Source organism: Protopterus annectens, chromosome 6.part0 (assembly GCF_019279795.1).
Source record: "Protopterus annectens isolate FY-2018-M chromosome 6.part0, PAN1.0, whole genome shotgun sequence".
Classification (NCBI taxonomy): Eukaryota; Metazoa; Chordata; order Ceratodontiformes; family Protopteridae; genus Protopterus; species Protopterus annectens.
Genome location: NC_056737.1, coordinates 7,141,556 through 7,166,321, shown reverse-complemented (window position 1 = coordinate 7,166,321; position 24,766 = coordinate 7,141,556). Strand labels below are relative to the sequence as shown.

Below are 24,766 nucleotides of genomic sequence, written 5' to 3'. Positions count from 1 at the left end.
GTTCAAAAGAACAAGCAGAAATGGCTGAAGCAGGGATCTTGAGAGGGGAAAAAGAAAGACCACCCTGAAGCAAATCAGCCAGGTATTCCAGGATCAGAGGAAGGGTAGGCCGAGAAGATTCCCCTCTTAGCCTGCATCCAAACAATTTGCCAGCATAATAGTGCTAGGCCTCCTGTGCTACGCCTCCTTCAGCACATCAACCACCTGCTGGGACAGGGAAGAATAGGATGGAGTGTCACAGTGAGCCAAGCTGCCAAATGGAGAGACTGAAGGAGGATGTAGAACATTTCCTCCTTCCTGAACCAAAAGATCTGGCCTCAGAGGAAGATGCCAAGGAGGAAATTGGGAGAGACTGCGAAGCAGTTGATACCAATGTTGCCTGGGCCAGTCCGGAGCTATGAGAATAGCCCATGGTTATTCGTCCCTAATCTTCAATAATATTCTGGGAAGAAAAGGAAGAGGAGGGAAGGCAAACTGCAGCGGACTCGTGCTCTGTCTGCACAGGAGGTAAGAATGAGTCCCTCCCTGCTCTATGTACTACATGTTTGTCCTGACAAGAAGGGTCCCTGGAGAAAGAAGATGCTCGAAAGCTAGTAAAGCCTGCTTGACTGCCATCAATTCCTTTAAAATTTATGTGCAGGTGCATCTGCTGGGCATTCCAACTTCCATGTATGCATCTGCAATCCAGGTGAGCTCCCCAGGGATAGTCAGATGCATCTGTGTTAAGAACTAGAGTGGCTAGGGGTAGGTGAAAAGGCATGCCTTTGTTCTGTAGACAGGCTGACGTTACCCACCAAAGAAACTGTCCGCAGACATGGAAGCAGAGGAATTATTGCATCCAGATCCAACACCAAAGTATCCTTGAGATACCACTGCAATTTCTTCAAGCAGTTTTGCATATGGAACCATGACAATGCAAGAGGCCATGAATCCCAGAGCTTGCAGGCATTTCCTTGCAGGGAGCTGAGAGAGGCTTGCCAAATCATTGAAGTAAATTGAAAGTGGTCTGCTTCTCCTGAGTGAGATACATCTGGGCAGCTGTGTTCAGCCTCACTCCCAGGAATGTAATCTCTTTGGATGGTATAATTTTTTGATTTTTCCACGCTGAAAGTGTAACCCAGGGAAGAGAAGAGTCTTTACAAATTCTAGATCCTTCAGCAGTTGTTCCGGAGAATTTGCTTGAATTAGGACAGTCGTCCAAGTATGGATAAATCTGAATTTTCTTTTGCCTGCAAAAGAAGCAATGACTGGAGCCAGGCACTTTGCGAAAACTCTGAGAGCAGTAGATGAGCCAAAGGGCAGTGCAGAGAATTGATTATGTTGCTTGCCCACCCTGAAACGGAGGTATTGCCTGCACCTTTCTCTGATAGGGATGTGCAGATGAGCTTCTTTGAGATCCAATGTTACCAGCCGGAATCCTTTTCTAACATTGGCAGTAACTGATGCAGAATGAGTATTTTGAACTTATCAAGAAAGTGTTCAAGATGGACAGATCCAGGATAGGACATCAGGTGCCTTTTTTTGGAACTAGGAAAAGTGTGGAATAGAATCCCTGGCCTATCTGCTGAGCAGGAACGGAATCTATTGCTCCCAGATGTGACAATTTGCTTTTCTACTTCTGCCCTTTGGTTTGGAGGAGCGTCTGGGAATCCTTTGGGTACTGGAAAGGTATGGAATGAAACTTGTACCCTAGGGATACAGTTAGAGTACCCATTTGTCATCTGTGATGGTGGCCCACACATCTGTAAATAGGGCCAACCTCTCCGGGGCACACAACAGGCAGAAGTTGGACAGAGTCATTGAGAATGTTTAGATTGAGATGCAGGTTTAGAACCTCCTAACCTTGGGAAGAGGAAGCCTGCCAACGCTTACACCTTTGAGGGGTAGCCCTCTGCTCCCTAGAAGATTTGTAATCTCTAGTCCTAGAGCGGCTCTGTCTGCTAGTATCAGGGAACGTCCAACTCTTAGAAGGGCAATTACTGCTAAAGCGAGGAGGCTGAAATTACAGAAAGTCTGCATAGACTTGGCCTTGTCTTCCATCATCTTGAGCACTTACTCTGCTTTGCTGCCAAAAACACTGACCTTATGCAAAGGTACATCTAAAAGCTTAGCCTTAACAGGTTCTGGTAGGGGCTGCTCCCTGAGCCAAGTGTGCCTTCTAATAAGAGCCAGTAGCTGTGGTCCTACAGGAGGCTTCTAGAATGTCAAAGCCACAATGTAAAGAATGCTTAGACTACGCACCTGCTATCCTAGATTTAATAGCTTCCAAGGTGTGGTGCTGGTACTTCAGTATATGAAAAAGACAAATTAGTAGATCCAATAGCAAGAGTGGCAGAGGTATAAACATTTTTACCCCCACCTATCTAGGTTCCTGGATTCCCTGTCAAAAGGAACAGGATTTTTAGTAACAGTGGCCTTAACTCCTTTAGGGCCTTGAGAAAAAGCCTCTGGATCAGCCAACGATTTCTGAAAAGAAGACTGAGAATCAGGAAGGAACTCTATAGTACCAGTCAGTTTCATGGGAGCAATTTGGAGTCTAGGAATTTTCCAGAAACACATCAACCACCACTTCCAACACAGGAGGAATAGACAAATGCTTATGCGGAGGCAAATCCAAAAAGTCCCTAATCCTTTTCTTAGAAAGGGGGTAATCCTGACTTTCCCCATTTAAAATGTTCCCTGAGGAGTATTTAAAGTATCACCAAAATAGAAATCTTCTGGAGGAGAAGCAGAAGGGATGTGACTCCTCTGCGTCTGAATCCTCAAAAGGAGAGAGAGCTTGAGAAACTTCATCCATAGAAATACTAGAAGTATCCGAACTTGAAAAAGGACAAAGCCCCAGGACAGACATCCCTACCCCTTTTTGAAGGAGGCGGCTGTGAACCCCTAATAAAAAGTCAAACGGTCAGCCATTGAGGGGAATGAGAGGAAACTGAGCCTGGCTCTTCACAGGCTTACGACTGGAAGAAGTACCTGCAAGTCTAAAGGACTTGGGAGGCAACCGAAGTAGTCAGCATGAGCTTGCAGTCTGAACGAAGAACTGAGGTCTCACCGGAGTCAGCTTCGCAGATCCAGCTGAAGAGGCAACAGGTGGAAGTTCAGAAGGCAAAATGGACACAGAGGGCCTGGGAACCTCAGAAATTGTCTGAGGCCTGCGGTTGAAAATCTGAAGGCTGCAGGGGGCTGCAAAGACGCCTCACTGGCCACCACATGACAGACGACCAACCTATCATCATCCGAGGACTTGACCTTTGGAAGCCAGTTGCGGGCCTTACCCTTCTTGGGGATATCCGAAGCCTGAAGACCAGCTGACACCATACCAACAAACTTAGGCCAAACTCCAAAATGCTTAGCTAAAAGCTTAGCCCGACGACAAATAGTATGTGGATTAAAGGAAGCACAAAGATCACAATTAGGAACATCGTGGTAAAGGCCTAAACAAATACAATGGGAATGAAATTCTCCATGGGGAATCTGCTTTCCACAGGTAAGACAATTAACCTTTTCTGACATTCATTAAGGCAAGAATAAGAGGATCCCCAGTGGGGAACTTAGCTGTAGTTGACTTCCAACTTCGTAGTCGGAAACACAAAAGGTAAACTGCCGACCGGTACTCGTGCAAGAAATGCTTCTGCTTCAGGCTCAGTGGCAAGGAAGACCGAGGAAGTGACGTTGGCTGCCACCTTCTGCTTGACACCCTGACGTCCTTTACAACCAAAGACAGCACACATTTTTACTTACCTTTGGTACTCTGGCTGATAGAGGGCTACCGGGAGCTGGATAACCCATTGGTTAGGACAGCAACAGTGAAACACGATGAACATCTGGAGTTGGGACCTTTAGGAAACAAAAAGAGCAAGTCACACAAATTAAAAGTTTGAGGGAACAATACATACAGAATAATGTGCAGGAGTAAAACAGAATGTAGAAAGCTTCCTCCTTTTTGCTTCTGATGGGTAGACTCTTGCCAAGCCAAAGCATAGACTTCTAGACAAAAGTGGATAGTTCAGGAATTTATATTCCAATACCTTCTTTCGGCTTTTCCCAGTTAGGGGTTGCCACAGCAGATCACCTATCCGCTCATGATCAGCGGTGGAGGTTTAATGTGTCAAGTTGCCAGCCTTCCACAGAAGGCGCACACACTCACGCCTAGGGCCAATTTAGAGTATCCAATCAATACTACTTTTCATAATTTAAAGTGCAGCTCATCATGAGGAAAGTTCCTCATTTTGACTACAAGGCCTTTCATATTCCACACTGAAGTTTTGTCACCTACTGGGTACATCAGAACATTAACTCGTGAAGCAACCTTACCTAGTTGAAGTTTAGTGTTCTGCATTTTGACCATTAGTAACACAAGACTCATATTTGCAGTCTTTGGGGGATGGAAAGCTGAAAGATTTACCACACTAAAGAAAATCACATTGAACACAAGTCCAAACTAATGTCAAGATACAATGCTAGTTTGTCATAGTAGGATTCTCCAATTTAAAACCTATTAAAAAACAGAAGTGATTTAACAGGTCAGTGCACAAGGCCTACCGTGTTAAAATGGAGGGGTGGGGGTAAGCTAAATATTTCAGCAAAAGGCTAGAGAAAGACTACATTCAGCCATACCAAAGGAATGCACAACAAACAGCAGACAAAGGCAGCCAGCAATTAAAGGCACAGTGGTCCCAGTAGGGATGTTTACCATTAGCACTAGGTAGCTTTTTCAGTATGCTATTTGTAGTACAAGTGACCATTCTATCGCAGGATAAAGCAGCCTTTAATAAAATGTACTAGGATTTACAGGGCTGTTACAGCATTGAGGTAGCCACTATGATTCGCGGGGAGCACATGCATCACCTACAGGCATGTATGAAGTGGAAATCTATTTTGTTTTTGGAGACCCAGATTCCCAAAATCAGTTTCACAAGGACATCTGCTGTGATCTCTGGCAAATGCGCTTCACAGTTGCGCAGAAGGCTGAATGCATGGGGTCCATGTTAGGCTAGCAAAAAGAAACCATCTGCAAAGAGCTAAATACTGAATGTAAAAACACTGAAACGTAACATTACCAAAACTTATAACTTTGAAAAATCATTCATGGAATGGCCACAGTTGGCTAACAGTGCAGCCACCACCAAACTCTCTAGAGAGAGATAGGGACCTTTGTTGGTTGTGGTTGCGATGTTAGACAAAATTTGATGAATGATTTTTCAACGTTCTAAGCATTTGGTAAGGTTACGTTTAAAATGTTTTACATTCAATATTTAGCTATTTGCTGATATTTTTCAGTAGTCGAACACAGACCCAAATGCATAATAGGAGGTGCAGTCATTACAAACACAAAGATTAAAATTCACATTCAGAAAAACGAAAGTGAACTTCCAGGGCATCTATAAAATTAGATGAACAGAAACCAAAATAAACCCCTCAAAAAAAAAAAAAAAAAAAGGAGTCCAGCATTAAAGTTACACACCAAGGTCTGATGGGTCTTGATTTTGATCCAAACACTTCAACTTGCACGGGGATCCAATCCGGCATATCGTGAAATTCTCATCACTCCCACAATGGATATAATTTCCCAGCTAAACAAGAATGCATGCTAGTGCAGACATCGCACACTGTTCTTTACGGGCCTTATATTAGGCAATACAGAGCAACTGAGTGGGAAAGCAGGGCGTTTATACCAAAGCCAACTTACATGGATAATCAAGATCTACTGTTGGGGTTAACAGCTTTCAAAAAAGATTCAGCCTGTCCATTTCAACTGAAAGACCTAACCCATACCTGTACAGTTTTGGGTGGGGGTCATGACAGTAAGCCATGGAGGGTGGTGGCCCCAAAGAAAAGAAATTATCACCACAGTACTGATATTTTATGCCCTTTGATTCCAGACAGATCCTCACAATGGAGGAGAGCGAGCAACCTTTACTTCACCTACAGTTTAACAGGGACCTATTAGAAGGGAGCATAGAGGCAAAAGACACCCAAGTTTTCTGCAGAGCCAGAAAGCTATGCCTCCTTATGGCAACACCAGTCACTGTCCCAGATGCTCCCATCTGCAGTGATATGGAACAAGCTTCAAGGATACTGACAACGGCTGCAACCTGCAAGTCTATTTGATAAATAGCAGTGTGAACTGTTTTAACCTTCTCCAAGTCACTCTGAACATGCAGACAGTTTTTGGCAATTTGGCAGGAGTACCCAAATTCAAAAGCTCATGTTCCTATTTGATCCACAGCCCTAGAGCCTTCACCAGGGGGGTGGATGGGGGGGGGGGGGTCTCCTCAGAGAGCCATCTCATGAAGGCCAACACAAGAGATGGTCCATAAGGAGGTGAGGCTTACTTCATCACTTGCACAAACTTACAATTATATAAAATTTAAATCGAACCATATTAAAAAGATCATATTAACATACAGCACATACATGTCTGTATTTCCTGTAATCTAGGCAACATTACATAATTATTCTTCAATTCCTGTCTTCTTCCAACATGCATTGCTTCTCCATTTTTTTTTACTAATTTACTCCTACTTTTTATCGGAGAAGAGGCGCTTTAGACTGACTTCCACTTTCTAGCATGTTTTTTTGGCAGCCATCAAAATTAAACTTTAAGGCCTTACTAGACTATTAAGATCCTATATACCAGCAACCAAAAAAGCGTCTTGCCAACTCATTTCTCCCAAAACATGTTCCCCAGTTACCCCCTTCCCTATCACAAAGTTCCCCTCCAGTGAATGGGGAAACTGAGTCTGCTTGGGGTATAAAAATATATATGCACACACACTTCCAGGCAAAATTCAAGTCTGCTAGGTATTGTTGCATATGACAGCCACAGGCATGTCCGCCCAATGTTTGTGAAAGTACAGTTTTGTACCTACCATAAATGTAGATGTTCGAGGATCCCCATTGCTGCAGTCCTTACTATTGGGTATAGTCCGCCGTCCAGTCGGCCCGAATACCAGAGTATAAGGCTGACGTCGGTCAGGGCGCATTAGACTGGCGTCACGTCAGGGTACTATCGCATGACCCGTCATATCCTCAGTCTTTTCTTGCCCCAGATGTCAGAAGACCCTAAAAGACAAGGCCCAAAATACCTGCACCAAAAATATGTACAATATATACAAGAATATATACAAAAATATAAGCATGTAACCTCACCTACACAACCACCCCTAAACACAGAGGGGAAGGAGGGAGGGTAAATTGGACTGCGGGCATGGGGAACCTCGAAGATCCACATGTATGGTAGGTACAGAACTGTACTATGTTCTTCTTTCCCCATTGCTGCAGTCCTTACTATTGGGTAGAATCCCAAAGCAGAGGTAAGGAGGCTGGCAAATCATAAAGAAGCAGGAGCTGACAACATGCCTTGCAAAACAGCTGTGGCAAAACCAGCCCTAGACTTAGAGTAGATAGGAAGGTGATAATGCTTAGAGAAAGTATGCACTGAACTCCAAGTAGCTGCTTCCAAAATATCCTTAGTTGCCACCCCTTAGAAATGCTGTTGAAGTGGCAGTAGCCCTAGTGGAATGAGGCCTAATCCCAGCTGGAATCTCCTTGCCATGATGGGAATAACAAAATGCAATGCAAAAGCCAATCCACCTAGAAATAGTTTGTTTTGACACAGGCTTGCCCTGTGAACTCAAAGCAAAAAAACAAACAACTGCTGAGACTGCCTGAAATCCTTAGTCCTGCTTAAATAATAGCATTGCCTGTGTACATCTAAAGTGTGCAAAATCTTATCCCCTTTATTTTGGGGGTCTGCATAAAAGTAGGCAAATGAATAGTTTGGTTTAAAGCCACACTAGAAACCACCTTAGGCATAAAGGAAGGATTAGTACGTAATGATACCCTATCCTTATGGAAAATCAAAAGGCTCTACTGCCATAAGGGCCTGCAACTCAGACACCCTTCTTGCAGAAGTAATAGCCAACAGAAAAGCAGTCTTCCATGACAAGTATTTCAATTCAGCAGTAGCCGCAGGCTCAAAAAGTTGTAGGGTAAGTTTCCAACACAAAATTGAGATCCCAAGCAGGAGTAGGTCTTATATTCTTTGCCCCTAGAAACTGCTTGAACAAAGGATGCGAAAACAATGGTGGATCACAATCATAGTGAGCTGAAATTGATGCAGCATGAATCTTAATGGAAGAGAAGGACAAACCTTTGTCCAATAACTCAGTAAGATATTGAAGAGCCACACTCAAATTAGGCTCAGAAATCAAATTCTTTGCTGTACTCCAAAATAAAAATCTCTTCCATTTTTCTGCGTACACTTTCCTTGTACTAGGTCTTCTAGCTTCCATAATCACATTTAAAACTTGTTGAGGAAGTTGAGACCTGCTGTGTCTCAACACAGAATATGCCAGGCTGTTAGATGAAGAGAGTGAAGCTTGACATTGAGCAGATGACCGTCCTTCTGAGATAACAGATGAGGAATCAGAGGTAAAGGCCATGGAGGCTTCTTTACCAGACTCCGTAGTAGTGGGTACCAGTGTTGCGAGGCCAATCTGGAGCTATCAAAATCATCCTTGGCCTGTCTTGTCTGACCTTTAATAGTACCTTTGGAAGAAGAGGTAGAGGTGGAAAGGCATACACATGAAGGTTTTTCCAACTGAAAGACAGAGCATCCACTTTCCAAGCTGTGTGATGAAACCCCTTTGTGCAATACTTTGGCAGCTGGTGGTTTAGTGGAGAAGCGAACAGATCTATGTCTGGAGTTCCCCATGACACTGTCAATCTCTGAAATACATGAAGATCCAGTTTCCACTCGCGGGGATCCATGATTTGTCTGCTTAACACATCTGCTAAGGAGTTCTGTGCGCCTGGCAGAAACCTTGCCTGAAGAGTATGTTGCAAGCTAAGCGCAGTCGCGCATAAAATCATCGCTTGCCTGCATAGAGGATAAGAATGTGTTCCCCTTGCTTGTTGATGTACCACATGACAGTTGTGTTGTCTGTTAGAATCAACACCTGCCCTGGAAGAAGTAACTCCTTGAAAGCCATTAATGCAAACTGGACTGCTAACATCTCCTTCATGTTGATATGTAGATGCTGTAGTCTGGCAGGCCACTTGTCTTGTATCCACTTTCCATTTAGATGAGCTCCCAAGCAATGTCCGAGGCATCTGTCGTTAAAATCTGACTCGCCTCTGGCGGGTCACAGAGAGTCCCTTGTTTAGGTGACATTCCTGAGCCCACCACAAAAATTCTTTTGAAGGCAAGGTATTATTTGAATGACAGTGTCCAAATCCTGGCAGTGCTGTGTCCATACATTTTGAGATACCATTGCAGCTTCCTCATATGCAGTTTGGCATTGGGAAGCACCAGAATAAGATGCCATGAACCCTAATGCTTGAAGGACTGTCCTTGCAGTCAGCACGGACTGATGAGATAGTTGATGGAAGTAAAGTGATAGACTCTTTTGTTTGTCAGGGGTTAAAAAGGCCATCTGGGCTGCTGTATTCAGTCTCACACCCAGAAAGCACATGTCTTGAGAGGGTACTAGACTGGACTTTATTTAGTTCACAGAATACCCTAGGCATCTTAGCACTGCTATAACATATTCCAGATGCTGTAGAAGGTCTTCCTTTTCTTGAGCCAGAATCAGGCAGTCGTCCAAGTAAGGATAGATTTGAATTCCTTGAAGCCTGAAGTAAGCTATCACTGGAGCCAGAACCTTTGTGAATACTCTGTAGATAAGCCAAAGGGCAATGCAGAGAACTGATAATGAGAATTTCCGGAGATACTTCCTGCAACTTAGCCTTATAGGCACATGAAGGTAAGCTTCCTTGAGATCTAAAGTTACCATCCAGTGATCTTTGCCCAGCAGAGGTAAAAGCTGTTGTAACGTCAACATCTTGAACTTGGGAATGTCCAGAAAAGTGGTGAGGAGAGATAAATCCAAAATTGGTCTCCACGTGTTCCCTTCTTTGGTACTAGGAACAGGCGAGAATAAAATCCTAGGCCCCTTTCTGATACAGGGACTGGCTGAATGGCCCCATCTGGAGTAACTGAGAAACTTGCTTGTGAGCCTCTTTTCTTTGTGGAGGAGGCGTCTGGCATGCCTTTGAAAGGGGCATTGTATGGAAATAAAATCTGTAACCGTGGTGAATGATATCCAACACCCATTTGTCTTGAGTAATTAAATCCCAATTTTCTTTGAAAAGAGACAGTCTTCCTCCCAAAGAGCTGCCAGACGAGAATCTACTGGCAGCTGAAAAGACAGGTCATTGGGTCTATTCTGAAAGGACTGACCCTACCCTCACCAGAAGTCTGAGCAGGTGAACTCCTGTTCTAGGCCTAAAGAACCTTGAGCCCTGCCCCTACCACGTCTAGACCTACCCCTAGACTGGGAATCATAAGCAGGATATGTCCACCCCTTAGCAGGCCAATTTCTACTAAACTTGGTGGCTGCACCTGCAAAAATCTTTAACAGTTTGCATAGACTTAGCTTTGTCCTCCATTTTCTTTAAAACTGCTTCCACAGGCGATCCAAACAACACATCAGACTGTAAAGGAGCATCCAAAATCCTTGTCTTAACATGCTCAGCTAAATTCTGATCCCTCAACCAGGCATGCCTGCGAAGAACAGAACTAGTAGCAGCCACCCTCGAGGAGGCCTGTACAGCATCAAAACCACATTGCAAAGAATGCTTACCCACTTGTTCAGACACATGAACCAAATCCAGCAACTCTTTACACTCAATACCTTCCGCAGCATCCACCTTAGATTTTAATTGTGAAAGGAGATAATTCTGATATTTTAGCATGTGAAACTGACAATTCAACTCTCATGGCTAGAGTGGAAGAAGTATACACTTTCTTTCCCCACCTATCCAAAGCCCTTGCCTCTATCAGTGGGAACAGGATTTTTAACCACAGAAGCCTTAACACCTTTAGGCCCTTGAGAAATAGTTTCTGGGTCCGCCCTAGGACTCTTAAACAAATACTTATGAGCTTGCACCCTATAATACCTATCAGGCTTAACAGGAGCAGGAGGCAAAGAGTCAGGGTTCAGGGAAGCCTCTGCAAAACATCTTCCACCACATTCAACACAGGAGGAATAGCTAAGGGCCTATGCTGGGGTAAAACAAGAATTCCCTAAGCCTTTCCTGGAATCAGAGTAATCCTGGCCTTCCCATTTAAAGTGCTCCCTCATGGAATGCAGAGTCTCTGGAAATCCTCGGAGGAGAAGCTGTAGGAGTGGAATCATCCACATCAGAATCAGAATAAGTAGGATACTCCTGCAAGTCTTCCATGAAGACTCTGAAGCCTCTGAACACTGTTCAAAACTATCAAACTCCGGTTCCACCCTAGGCCTCTTATCAGGAGGGGCATAGAACCTCTAATCATAGTAATCAAATCTTCTGCCATTTTAAGCATATGTTTCTTAGGTACAGAACCCGAAATGCTAGGAGAAGCCCCACTGAAGCTGAACTTGGCCTACCTCTCAAAGAAGTTTTGGCAACAGAAGGAGAGGCTCTAACTACCTTGGGAAGAGGAAGAACAGTTACCTGAGAAGCCCCTCAGCCTGGCCTACCTCCTGAGAAGGCACATCCTGTAACAGTAAAGTTTCTGCCTGAGACTCCATGGAAACTCCTGGCAAAACCTCTGGCTCCACTGAGCCTTCTAAAGAACCGGCGTCCGGGGGACTGCGGTTCATCAACCCTAGGCCGCTGTTTTGTCCTTGCGCTTCTTGGGGCATCCGGCGGCATTTTATAATTCTTCCCAAACACTAACCTGGCACAGTCTAACCTCCTCTTAATAGTGCGTTTGTTAAACCTAGCACAGGCGGCAACCAACGTTCAGGCCCTAAACAAGGTATACACAAGGTATGGTAATCCCTATGAGGTATCTGTTTCCCACAAGAAATACAGTTATTCACTTTTCTGACATCCGTTAAATACTGAGGCAAGAAAAAAAAATGTAACTCTGTTTCGGTCTGAAACTCCGATATTTCAGAACGCCAACCTGCACTAAACTGCTTCTGCATCGGACCATGCGGCAAAAGACTGAGGATATGCGTCGGTCATGCGCGCATTACTACCCGGTGGCGTCAGTCTAATGTCACGCGCCTGACCGGCGTCAGCCTCTCTCTGGTATTCCGACTGGACGACTATACCAATAGGACTGCAGCAATGGGGAACGAAGAACATCTGCATCTCTTCTCAACCTTTTCTGACCTCTTCTGATTGAATCTAGAACAGAAGCTGTAAAACAGATAAGGACATGTAAAACATTGTACAATTAAGAATCAATTAGAAAGCTCAGCCAGTGCAGGTCTTTCATTTAGGATCCCCCCATCCCTCTGTGTATACTTAACCAATACCCAACGGGGAAGGCCATCACTAGACTGCAATCCAAAAGGTCTTCTTGGCCTCTTCACATTCCATTACCTTTCCCTCCAATTTGTTCTCAATACCTTGGTTACTTTGAGATGCCACGGTGGTAACGTTGTTACCTCACAGCAAGAGGTTCTCCCGTTAGATTCTCGGCTGGGCTTGGGAGTGCCTTCTGTGTGGAGTCTGCATGTCCTCTCCGCGGTTGGGTAGCGTTCGAAAGACATGCATGTGTAAATGGGCGTGCCTTCGTTGAAGGTTGGGCGTCAAGCTTGAACCTCAGTTTCGTACAAATCTACTGCCAATCATTAGCGAACCAGAGTTCCGCTGTGGCGACCCCTTACCGGGAAAAAACGAAAGACAGACAACCTTTGTTACTTCGCTTGTCTATGTTCTGTATTCATAACTGCAGTCATTCCCGTCAGTAGATCTTTCTCCACTCCACTGGAGGCTTAACTTCTTGGTAGACTTTCTGCTACTTCATAAAATACAACATTCTGTATGACTCTCTCAAGTATCTGCATCCAAAATCCCACTCTTCCCTTACTTCTTTAATTACCTCCCACTTCTTCAGCCCTTTCCACTTTGGATTGTAGTTTTCTGCTACTTGCGCATTATAGTGCCTTACGTGTGTAACTAATATCCCTTCATACCAGACAATTCTAAACCTCCTACTATGCTTATCCCACTTGAATCTTTGTCTCTTACCCTCCCAAATAAAATCCTTCAATTCCTCACTACTATCCACTTTTCTTGTCGATAAATATGCCTGACCTTTATACAGACCAAAAATGGATTCAGCATTTTTTTCGTCTTGTATCCTGCTATCCATATTCGCAGCCAAGAGCTTATCTTTTTAGTCTCTTCCCACATTATTCTTAGCTGCCATAACAGAATCCTTTTTAATCCTTACTCCTAAATATGTCCCAATACATATGGGTATTCCTGAACCAATCTGTGTGGTTACATAGTTTATAGCTATAGCTCATTTCATGTCCCAATACATATGGGTATTCCTGAACCAATCTGTGTGGTTACATAGTTTATAGCTATAGCCTTTGTTTTATATTCATTTCATCAGAACAGACTCAATTTCCACAACACAGATGTCATTTTCTGCTTCCACTAGATACAAAAATCTGCAAATAGACATTTTTTTCTTGAACACCATACCAATTATATCCTTTAATTTCAGAGTCCACATTTTGTTAATGGTCCTAAATAATGTAAACAAAAGGTGAAATAGGATGCCTCTGTTCACATAACTTACCAGATGAATCATTCCATTTTAATTTTTTTCCTCAAAGCCCTCGTATATTCCAATTAATCTTATTACTAGATCAAGGTCCACCAAGAACATTATTTTTTTTTATATACATTTTTCTTCTGGAACATCATTGTTCTATTAATGCCAAATGTTTGATGCCCCTCCACATACAACTCACTGGTCTACATCAAATTTTGACATCACCCATCTCTATAACCGCTAAAGAATGAGACTTCATAAACCTGAATTAAGGATATTGGCCCATCTCCCCTACTTTTAAAAATATACTGTTAAGCAAACCTTCCAGATCTTTATCAATTTCCTCCTTCCAAACTTCTACAGCAATACCATCCATTCCTGGAAACTTTCCTGTAGTGGTTATACATTTTTTTTTACAGCGTCACCTCCCATTTTAAAATGTTAACCAACCTTGGCATATTTAAAGTCTTACATAAATAATTCTATTTGAGCTTTCTTGGATTTCCTCACTTTTCTGCTCACTACAAATTTGTGTAAATTTTCAAAATGTCTCTACAAGATAATTTGTCATTTTTGTTATAGGCTCCCAAAGTTTGGCAAAAAACAAGTCTACATTGTTGCCCAAGTGTTTGTGTGCTCTGAAGTTATTAAAAAAAAAAAAAAAAGTTGCTCAACAGCAATTTTTCTAAACACATGCATATTAACCAGGTACTCTAGCACTCTGCAACTGGACCTGTTCTTCTAGACCTCTTCTTGCTCTAGGAGATTCCCCTTGTTTTGTAATGCTTGTCAGCCCCTCTAAATAATTCTTAACCAGCTCTCTCTCATTTCTACTCCACTTAAACTCTCAAGTCATGTTATCATACTTATTAGCTATAAACCTGCAGAGTACTTTCCCCATCTTCCCTAAACAAAAATAAATTTCCACTACCCATTCTTTAAGATTCCTCTCCTGCATTTTTATCTTGGTAATTTATTGGCAAAGGACCTAGAAGTTATCAGGTGTCAAAATTAAATACATATTTATGAAATTTAAAAAGTCAGTCTAATCCAGCTCGGTGATGATACTTTGTTTTCCAAGTCTTTCAAAGTACTAAATTCACTTTCAAATTTCTCCAGAAAACATGCCCTCATGTTCCCTTCTAGACCCCACCACATACATAATTGTTGAGAATTCAATTCCAGTCCCCATGTACAAGTAACATCCCCTAATGAAAGCAGAGGTCTCAAAAAATGTAAACTCCATAAAAAGGAATTTTATGTGGAATGCAAATACATGCCAGCATAATCCCCTCTTGCCAGTAGACCATTCTACCACAAGTCTGCCATCATCCATCCCCCAAACCAGTTATGGAGCTGCTGTAGCAATTGAAGTACTCATTTGTTCATGATATTCTGCAAAATATCCACCCCAAAATGCATCAAATTCAAACGTTCAGCTCTTTCCAAATAGGTCTCCTGTAGAACTATTCATTTTTTTTTTTTTTTTTAATATACTCTTTCGTCTCTACTTCTCCAAGAAGTTATTACTCACCTATTTTATAAAGTTTTTAAAAAAATTATTTTCATCTTTGTGATGCATGCACCCATTGTTTGGCAGGTTAATTTTGCCCCCCCCCGCCAACACTAGAACCCATGTCACATTTATAACATGGTTTTAATAAATCCCACAGAATATCCCATAACCTGTTGACTTAATACAAACTATATACATCTTCAAACAATGAAGTTTAACCCTCTTAATAGGGACACTTCTCCCAGAGAAAACAGGCTCTAGTTAACCAGAAATTAAGGTCATTAGAGCCAAGATGTACGTTATGCCTGTGCTTCTACTTACAGTAATTGTGTAGAAAAACACAAACACATCTTAACCCGTCCCCCATGTGAAAACATGCATGCTTTCAGAAATCAACTTAAATTTTAAAGAAACCAGTCTTTTTATTGCCCTATCAGCCTGTCCTCATGGAATCTTAAGGTAAAAAAAAAATAAAGACAAACAGCCCTCTGCTACAGCCTGAAAGACCAGTTGAAACATTTACTGTTTAAGGAAAACTTCTCATATTTACTTATTTCCACTTCAAATTAGATTAAGCCAAGGGTCGTAATCCAAACATTCACCCACGCAAAATAAACCACCCCTACATATACTGTGATCTGTGCGCTTTTACACCCATCCCCCCACCTCAACCAGCCAAGATTAGCCTTAACATGTTTTCACCCATCTTTATTTCCTCCTTTTGCACCACAATGTCTACATAAAAAAAAGTCAATTTTTAATAAAAACAATCGATACTGTGTAACTGGAAATGCAACACAGAAATTTGACTTTGTTCCCCTTTTCCTCCTCTTCCCTTCCACAGTCCTTCCAAACATGGAATTAAAACTCCTGATAAAAGGACAACAGGTCAATGCATCTGAATCCAATAAAGTAGCAGTTCCAAATTTTAATAAAAACAGCATAAGAATGTTAAATTATGTAACTGCCATAACGTTCCATGTTAGTTGCCTTCATCTTGCCTTCCTTCTCACTGTTTGGGTTCGGAGCCAATCCTCGGCTCAGACTAGGCCATCTTCTATAGCTCGAGAGCTGTGTACTGGCTCGAGGCTACCCCTTATCCCAGAATGCCCAGCGTCCGCTACCCAGATCATTTATGATAGCGCACACTAGGACATAAGTAGAGCAACCAGTTACCTAAAAACCGGTTGTCCAATACACCTAAACAAGAAGAGTCTCATAAAATTACCTGGCATGTGAAGTAATGAGATATACTCAGCCAGTGAAAACAAAAAGGAACTCCTCAATCCTGTAAAGGGGGGGGGGGGATGCCAGAAGGAAAGAGAGATGAGGACCGCCAACATGGAATGTTATGGTAGGTACATAACTTCATGTTAAGTTGTCCATTTCGCCTTAGTTCTTGCTGTTTGGGACAGCGTCCCTAACATCTAAAATCCCGGGTGGCTCATTGGAACAGACTCTTCAGAACAGCAGAGACCATATCCACCTTGTAATGAGAGATGTGCGAGGGTTTGCCCAAGTGGCAGCTGCACAAAGTCTATGGGCAACCCAGACTGAAAGGCTACAGAAATGGCTAATGCTCTAGTAGAATGACTTTTGGTTTAGCTGGTAGCGCTTTATTTCGTAACTGAAATAAAGGCAATCGTATCATAACGATCTGGATAAGGTGACCTTAGAAACTGGAAGGCCTCGTTTGTTGAAAGCTAAGAAATAACTGGTCTGACTTAGTTCTATGGAGGTAAAAATGCAATTGTCTGAGCACATCCAAATGATGGAGCTTGTATTCCGCCTTGCTGTCTTCCAAGAAAGAAATTTTAAGAACATGATGCTGCTGGTTCAAAGGGAGGCAAAATTAAGGAAGCTAACACTAAATTGAGATCCCAAGGAGGAAGAGGATCTCTAACTGGGGGTCTAAGAAGAGATGTTCCTCTCAAAGGCCTTGCAGAACTCGAGACATTATGCTAGAATTAAACATACCGATATGAAAATTAGAAATGGCAGCTAGCTGTACTCTAATGGTGCAGAAGCCACACCAGACAGAGTTGTGCTAGAAATTCAAGAATTTCATGGACTGGGGCCGAGAAAGGATCCAAATTTCTAGAATCTGCCCAGTAAGAAAGCTTGTTTACTAGCATACGTTTTCCTTGTAGTAGACTTGCGAGGCAACAATATCACAGACTGCTGGGGAGATAGTGGAAAGCCCGGCTAAGGTTGGAAGAGTAATCAAGCTGTGAGCTGGAGTGAAGGTATTGGTGCAACCTACCTGATTGATGAATCAGGATCTGGAACCAGGTCCAATATGGGACAATAAGGATCATTTTGCAACCCAACAATTTTGCTTTGAGAGTCTTGGTATTACGGGGGAAAAAAGTGTAATGGGAGTCCTTGAGGCCAAATCGTGGACTACAGCATTGCTGGTATATGACCTGGAAGAGGAAGTAGGGAGAAGTAGCTGCTGCATTTGAGAGGAATGGTAAATAGATTGCAGCAAGGCTGTCCCCATTTGCAGAAGATAAGATCCGCAACTTCCCGATTCAGAAACCACTCGTGAGGCATGAGGATAGCTCTGAGGCATGAGGATAGCTCTGAGCCTGTCTGCTAGGACGCTGGATTTCCCAAGGATGTGCGTTGCTATCGGAAAACGTTGGGAGGAAATCGCCCATTGCCACACAGTCTTGACTGCTTCTCGACACAAGGGGTAAGACCTGGTCCCGCCCTGTTTGTTGATGTACCATACCACTGACTTGTCAGTTTGGATTGCAATGGTCACGGAAGGAAGAGAGTCTTGAAGGGCTTGCAACACTAGGAGCACTGCTCTTTTCTAAGACACTGATATGCAGATGGTACTCGCGAGGTTGCCAAGTGCCTTGGACTGACCTGCCTAGATAATGCCCCACCCACCCTATCAGGAAGGTGTCCATGGTCACTGTGGCTACCAGAGGGGGTTGTATGAAAGGTCTGCCCTGAATTACTAGTGGGGAGACCATCCACCAAGAAAGGTGCCTTTTGCAGGTTTCTGATCAGGATCATGTGAGACATGGGTAGCTCCTGGAAAAAAAACACTGCATGAAAAGCCACTGAAGGATTCTCATGTGGAAATGCACTAATGGGACAAGAATGGCAGCTGCCATGAAGCCTAGAGCTTGGAGGACATATCTGACTTGAATCCTTTTGCTCTGCATTAGGATTAACACTTTTTGACGAATAGTGGAAACTCTTTCCTGTGGTAATCTTGCAAACATTTTTGTTTAATTCTGCTTCTATGTATGTGATAGTGTGACGGAGCAACAAGGCAGATTTTTCGAAATTTACTGTAATGCCTAGTTGACTGCATGATGTGATGGTACAATCCCCGTGCCTCTAAGAGTTGATGTTTGGTGGTAGCAGTCAGGAGCCAGTCTAGATAGGGAAATACCTGGAATCCTTGATGCTTCAAGATGAGCTGTGACTACTGCCATACACTTGAACACCCTGGGGGGTTGAGGTGAGACCAAAGGGCAGAGCTCTGAATTGGTAATGACTGTAGCTCTGAACTGGTAATGACTGGCCCTTACCCAGAAGTGAAGAAGTCTTCTGGAGCATCTGTTCATTTTGATATGGTACTACGCATCCTGAAGATCGAGCATACCCAATTGTCCTGACCCAGAAAAGGGAAAATGGACTGCAGTGTCACCATCTCCAGTCCCCTGTCTTTTTGGGTATTAAAAAGAATCTTGGGTCTGAATAAGTTCCAGATCCTAGTTTGTCTGCGGGGACTTCTTGAATGGCTCTTTTCTAGCAGTCTTGAAACTTCTGTGACTGCTTGATTGGGTGGGACATCTGGGATGGGCTTTTTTGATTCTATGGGGGATTGAGGAAGGGAATTTTGTAACCTCCGAATATAAATGGATAGTACCAGTCTGTCTCTTGTTATATTTTGCCAGGCTTTTGGGTACAGCGAAAGTCTTCCCGACTGCCTCCAGAGGTGAGCAGTCTGGCAACCCTTCAGGGATGCTGGAAGGGCTTGGCAGAGGTGGTTTCTCTATCACCCTGGTTTTGCGGCCCCCCTCTGCCACAAGGGCATCTGTTATTGTTTTCCCCCTCTGCCCCTGGGGGAAAAAAATCATGCGAGTCAGGCAAGGGTCCCTGGGATTTTCGGAACCGCATCTTTCAACTCTTCTGACCCTTGGGATAAGTCTGGAAAAACTCCCACGGCAGAGAGCTGCCTTCCTGCTCACAGCTGGTCAAGGTGTCTCACCTGAGCACCAAAGAGAAAGGAGCCATCAAAAGGAGTATTGGTGAAGGATGAAAGGGTTCCACAAACTGACACAGCCGCATCCAAGCATGTCTGAGAGCCACACCTGTCCCTGCAGCTCTGCTTGCTCCATCAGCTGCATTAGGAAGTCAGCCTCATGGAGGAGTTGACTGTGGAATTAAGAGTCGCAAGCTGAGAAGCTAATTTGGCTGCTACTCCCTCAGCTGTAGGATCTTGAAGGGCATCTCCAAGCTTTTTCAGGAGCTCCCTTTGAAGGCATGTAAAATGGCATAGACAGTTCAGGGACCTCATTGAAAAGGTCGCTGAAGCAAACATTTGCTTTCCATATCTGTGCATAGTCCGAGACGCACTGTTTGGAGGATGAAGAGGTTTCTGCATGGCTGCTGCTACCACCATGGCATCAATGGACACACCTTTGGAGAGGAACTGTTTGTCCTGGGGGGCTGTAATAAATTTGTTTAGTCTTATCGGAATAGGTTCTGGAATCTGGAGCTGACCAAGCCTTTCAAGCCACTACAGACATGAGTGGATTGAAAGGAGATACCCAGGAGGTGGAAGGTAAAGAACCAAATGCATCCAGGTATACAGACTTGTCCTCTGTGGGGGCTAGGAAAGTCCAGTCCTTCCTCTAAGCATTTCAAGGAAGTCCGAAAAGGAAACCTCTTCAGAGGGGGACCCTTCCAATTCACCCTTGAGTGTTGCCTCAGATAGATATGAGAGTCTATGTGCTTCCTCTTGCACTTCTTCCAGGGAGGCTCTTCAGAGTGATCAAGGGAGGCTTCGGAAGAGGGATCACCCAATGGGGTGTCCTGGGGCATAGGTTCCCTATGCTTGGGGTCTGGAGTTAGAGGTTGGAACAGACACCAGGGGGGAGGAGCGGATGGAGCTGGCATTAGAGCAGTTTCAGGGGACAGCACACACTGCCCCATGCAGAGAAAGCGGCTCCGAAGAAACAGGAGTCCTTCTCTGCATCGAAAGTGACAGCTCCAAGGCAGATGTTGGAGCCAAGCTCACCTGCGCCGAAGCTCCGAGGGGGAGAATTGAGTCAGACAAGGGTCTGATGCCACTCCCCCCTCTGAGCCGACGCCCTGGCACCCAGATCCCTCGATAGAAGGTACAATCGAGGCAATCGGAACCTAAGGAAATATGACTATCGGCGCCGACGGTTCTACTACCTGCAGATACATACATGGTCTCTGGCTCAGAGCTAAATGTAGTCGGAGGAGGAATGGAAATAGAGGCGGTTGGAGCAGATACCCTTGGAGGTGGGCTGGACAGTAATTTTGCCAGTGCCTGTGACTTTAGCAACTTGCTACTCTCCCCACTCCTCTCAATCCTTCATTATCAGATCATGATGTGGAAAGAATGATGGCTACGTTCACTCTAACAAGGGTGACAGAGGTGCCGAGTGGATGGGCTCCAAGGACAGAGACCTCAGTCTCTTATGGCTCAGAAATATCACATGGAACAGAGGAGTTGCCTTGTCGGTGCCAGCCAGCACGGACATACTTGGCCGGTCAAGTAAAGGAGTCTGCTCCGAAAATGGAGCAGACAGCTTGTCAGACTTGGGGGATTCCGCTGGCAGAGTACTTTTAGCCGGAGAATCCTGAAGCTTCAATAATCCCCGAAGGATTAAATTTGTTTTTGCGCTCCTGCAGGACCCTTGGACTAAAAAGGGGGACATGTAGAACAGGAGTCCTGCAGGTCAACAGCACCCAAACAATAGACACAACTAGTGTGCCTGTCATACATTTTCTGACAGCAGGAGTCACACACTTTGAAGCCAGATACATTGGTATCTTAGACATTTTCCTAACTACCACCAGAAAATGCTATACTACTAAACTAAGAAATAGTCTTGGAACAGAAAGGAGAGCCTCTAATTTAAACGGCTGTCCTTGAAGGGGGGGGGGGGGGCGAGTTCAGGGGAAACGGAAGGCCTGCGACTTATGGAGCGACGGCCAATAAAGCTACAACACAAGAAAGCGATAAGGGATAAAGTAATATAGCTAGACAAAAACTTGATAAAAAACTTGACAGATTAAAGCCTGAGCCAGTAACGAAGCAACCTCGCAGCTGAAGCAGCAAACGAGATCTGGGTAGCCGACACTAGGCATACTGGGATAAGGGGTAGCCTCGAGCCAGTAAACAGCTCTCAAGCTATACAAGATGGCAGAGTCGGAGCAAAGGATTGGCTCCGAACCCAAACAGCAAGAACGAAGGAGAGATGGACAACTTATCAAGCACTTTCACACCTATCCAGGTGCTTCTTCAGATCTAATCAAATGGGTATAAAATGCTGCTTAAACACCGTTTCAGGTCTACCTCTTGAGGTCATGTGACCTAAAGAGTGGTCTTTAAAGGAACAAACATTTAGAACCTTACCTCTGTCACTTTGTATTGAAACAAAATGGATTTTAGAGTTGCACTGTTTTAGTGCCGACACCACCTCTAATGCGGACATTGACATTAAGTTGTAGCACAATAAAACAAACTGATGGGTACTTCAACTAAAATGTTTTGACACTACATTTCTTTTATCTTTTTTAGACACATCATGTGTTTGGTCTTTCAAAGCTGTTTTATACTCCTGGCACCAAAACTAGGCCTAGGGTAAAAGCAAGATGTGTAAAGGGGATGCCTTTCTCTAGGTGCACTGAAAACAAAAAGGGCAAGGACAGCACAAAGTTCAAACTGGGCTTTGAACAAGGCCTTCATCATCCTTGCCTACCTATATGAACAGTTAAAGTTATGTACAAACCTACATTACTAAACATAACTGATAGTGGAACACCAGATCCAAAGGGCACCTACAGACTTCTCCATTGGAAAACAGAGGTAAGGAGAGGCAGGCACCCCAAGGCTAGAGAAGCCAAGAGGAGATTCCTGGTTCCCAACGTGGCAGATTTCTAGCAAGTATTGGGTCTTCTCTCAATACTTGAAAACAGCAGTCCCATCACTTGGGCTTAACCTCTGCTAGTTTTCTTCTTCCTCCTCTTCTTTTGCAATTTCTCTTCTAAAGAAAGACACCCCCACCAAATATGTGAACCAAAATTAAAATTCTTACAAGTATCAGTCTGTAAATAATCATACCCGTGGTGGTGGTGCTGCGGTAGCGTTGGCGCCTCACAGTAAGACGCTGTCTGGTTCGATTCTCAGCTAGGGCTTCTTCTGCGTGGAGACGTGCGTGAATGGGTATACCTTTGTTGAAGGGTGCGCGTCAGGGCTGGTAACTCTGCACGTAAAAAACTACCGATCATTAGCAGACCGGAGATCTGCTGTGGCGACCCCTAACCGGGAAAAGCCAAAAGATACAAAGTCTGTAAATAATCCATCACAAGGGCTCATGACAACACAGGTAGCGCGAGTCTTATTGTGTAATTTATAGCTACACCTAAAGCACCAAAGGCATTGCCCATTTGGTTTAAAAATGCTATGGCCCACCGAAGACTGGAGTGAAAAACAGCAGCCAAGTTTTACCAAACCATCTATTGCAGTAACTGTGCACTTAATGAAACATTGAAAAGGGTGGGAAGAGGACATAGTAGCCAGGCACACACTTGATACTACTACAAAAACAGCAAACAGCAAGAAAACAGTACACCTGTAGAAAAGATGGCCTGAAATGAATCAACCCTACAGCAAAAGGAAACAGGTTGGGACTGAGGAGGAAACTGAATTAGTCAGTTAAAAAAAAACTAGTAATCACACACAAGAGAACACAGAACACACTAGCAGTGGAGGATCCATGCAATGCTCGTTAGCAGTAAACAAGAGTGGCAAAGAGGAATGAATATGCATTATGCAAGCAAGGAGTGGAGCTCAAGCTTTTGACCCCCCCCCCCCCCAATGCTAGTTTGAACATGCATAACCACTCTTCGTGAATTGGTTATGAAAGATGAAATTACAGGGGGAAAAAAAATGGGTGTTGCAAAGCAGTAAATTCACCCACTCAAAAATACTATTGACAGGTAGAGGTAGTAAAAAAGTAAAGAAAATATACTTCAGGTTTCTTGTGCAAGGTGTGTGGGGGGAGAAACTGTTAAGAAAATATGTAGTTCTCCACTCTTCCAAGAAATGCGTGCAGCCCCCACAGGCTCAAATACTGTCTCTGAACCATTTAAGCAGTACAAAGAGGCAAAAACCTTCCACACTTCTACAAAAGAAAAACCAAGAAACCAACCACCAGCTCACCATGACACTGTACAACTGTCCCTCTGCCTCCACTCCCTTTGGCTACAGGCTGTGCAGGCATACAAGCACTACAATTTGACCCTTGCCTTAATCACCATTAAATGAGATGAAAAATGCAGCTTGCTGTCTACTAGCATTTTGCCAAGCTATTTTAGAACACCATGGTCTTACCCGACCCATTAAGTGCAATGTGGAATACATTTCAGGAATAAACTATACTTAAACACCATTAGTGACAAAAAGCAAATATATCATTAGGATACAGTTCCATCACTTTCTACATACCTTGTCAAAACCCTTGTTTGAAAGTCTGCCTCCTAACACTTCTCCTACTCCGGCAAGAGCATCTACAGGCTTTTCTCCCATAGGCTCGGCTACAAAATCACGGTGTTTTTGAGAAGTGGATGACATACTGTCCAAATTTCAGTAGCACTTCTGAAAGAGAACACACAAAAATCATTTATGCTCATGAGTGACCAGTAGTGCCACAGCCAACAAAAGCAAGGCAGTTAAGGAAGATCTGGATACTGAAATGCTACATTTTTAAACAAACTGCAGTGGACTTTCAGTGAATTGTTTTGCCCAACACTACACAAACTCTGACATATATAGCTAAACCACATTATAGGAATTAAAGCTTGACATCACCTGGAGGCACATGTTAACATGAGTACTACTGCAGTACAGTAAGAACTAAAAGCGAATTCTAAATACCACAATGATACAACTCGTTTTCAGTTTCCTCTACACCACCACACCTAACCCTGCTTCCAAGGGGACAGAATTTTAAATGCACTATTTTTGAGGGCTTGTCTAGCATCCTTTTGTAGGAGGTTTAGACACCACGTTCTATAAGATTCCCCTTCTAGACACATCCTGAAGGATCCAGTTTGTCCATTTCAGTGGCATCCAATAACTCAGTAAGATATTGAAGAGCCACACTTAAATCAGGCTCAGAAACATCCAAATCCTTAGCTGCACTCCAAAATAAAAATCTCTTCCATTTATCTGCGTACACTTTCCTTGTACTAGGCCGTCTAGCTTCCAAAATCACATTCAAAACTTGTTGTGGAAGTTGAGACCCTTTATGGTTTAAAACAGAATATGCCATGCTGTTAGGTGAAGAGAGTGAAGCTTGACATTGAGCAAATGACTGTCCTCCTGGGACAACAGATGAGGAATCAAAGGCAAAGGCCATGGAGGCTTCTGTACCAGACTTCTCAGT

The 24,766-nt window shown here is 43.7% G+C and overlaps 1 protein-coding gene across 1 annotated transcript in view; it reads right to left on the bottom strand.

Moving 5' to 3' along the window:
- Window positions 1–23,977, bottom strand: part of BANF1 (BAF nuclear assembly factor 1) — a 38,197-nt gene extending 14,220 nt beyond the window's left edge. The window contains exon 1 of the mRNA XM_044073791.1: window positions 23,827–23,977. Coding sequence (XP_043929726.1) covers window positions 23,827–23,952 — 126 coding nt within the window. The 5' untranslated portion in view covers window positions 23,953–23,977. The remainder of the gene's footprint in view (window positions 1–23,826) is intronic.
- Between the last annotated feature and the right edge of the window lie 789 nt (window positions 23,978–24,766).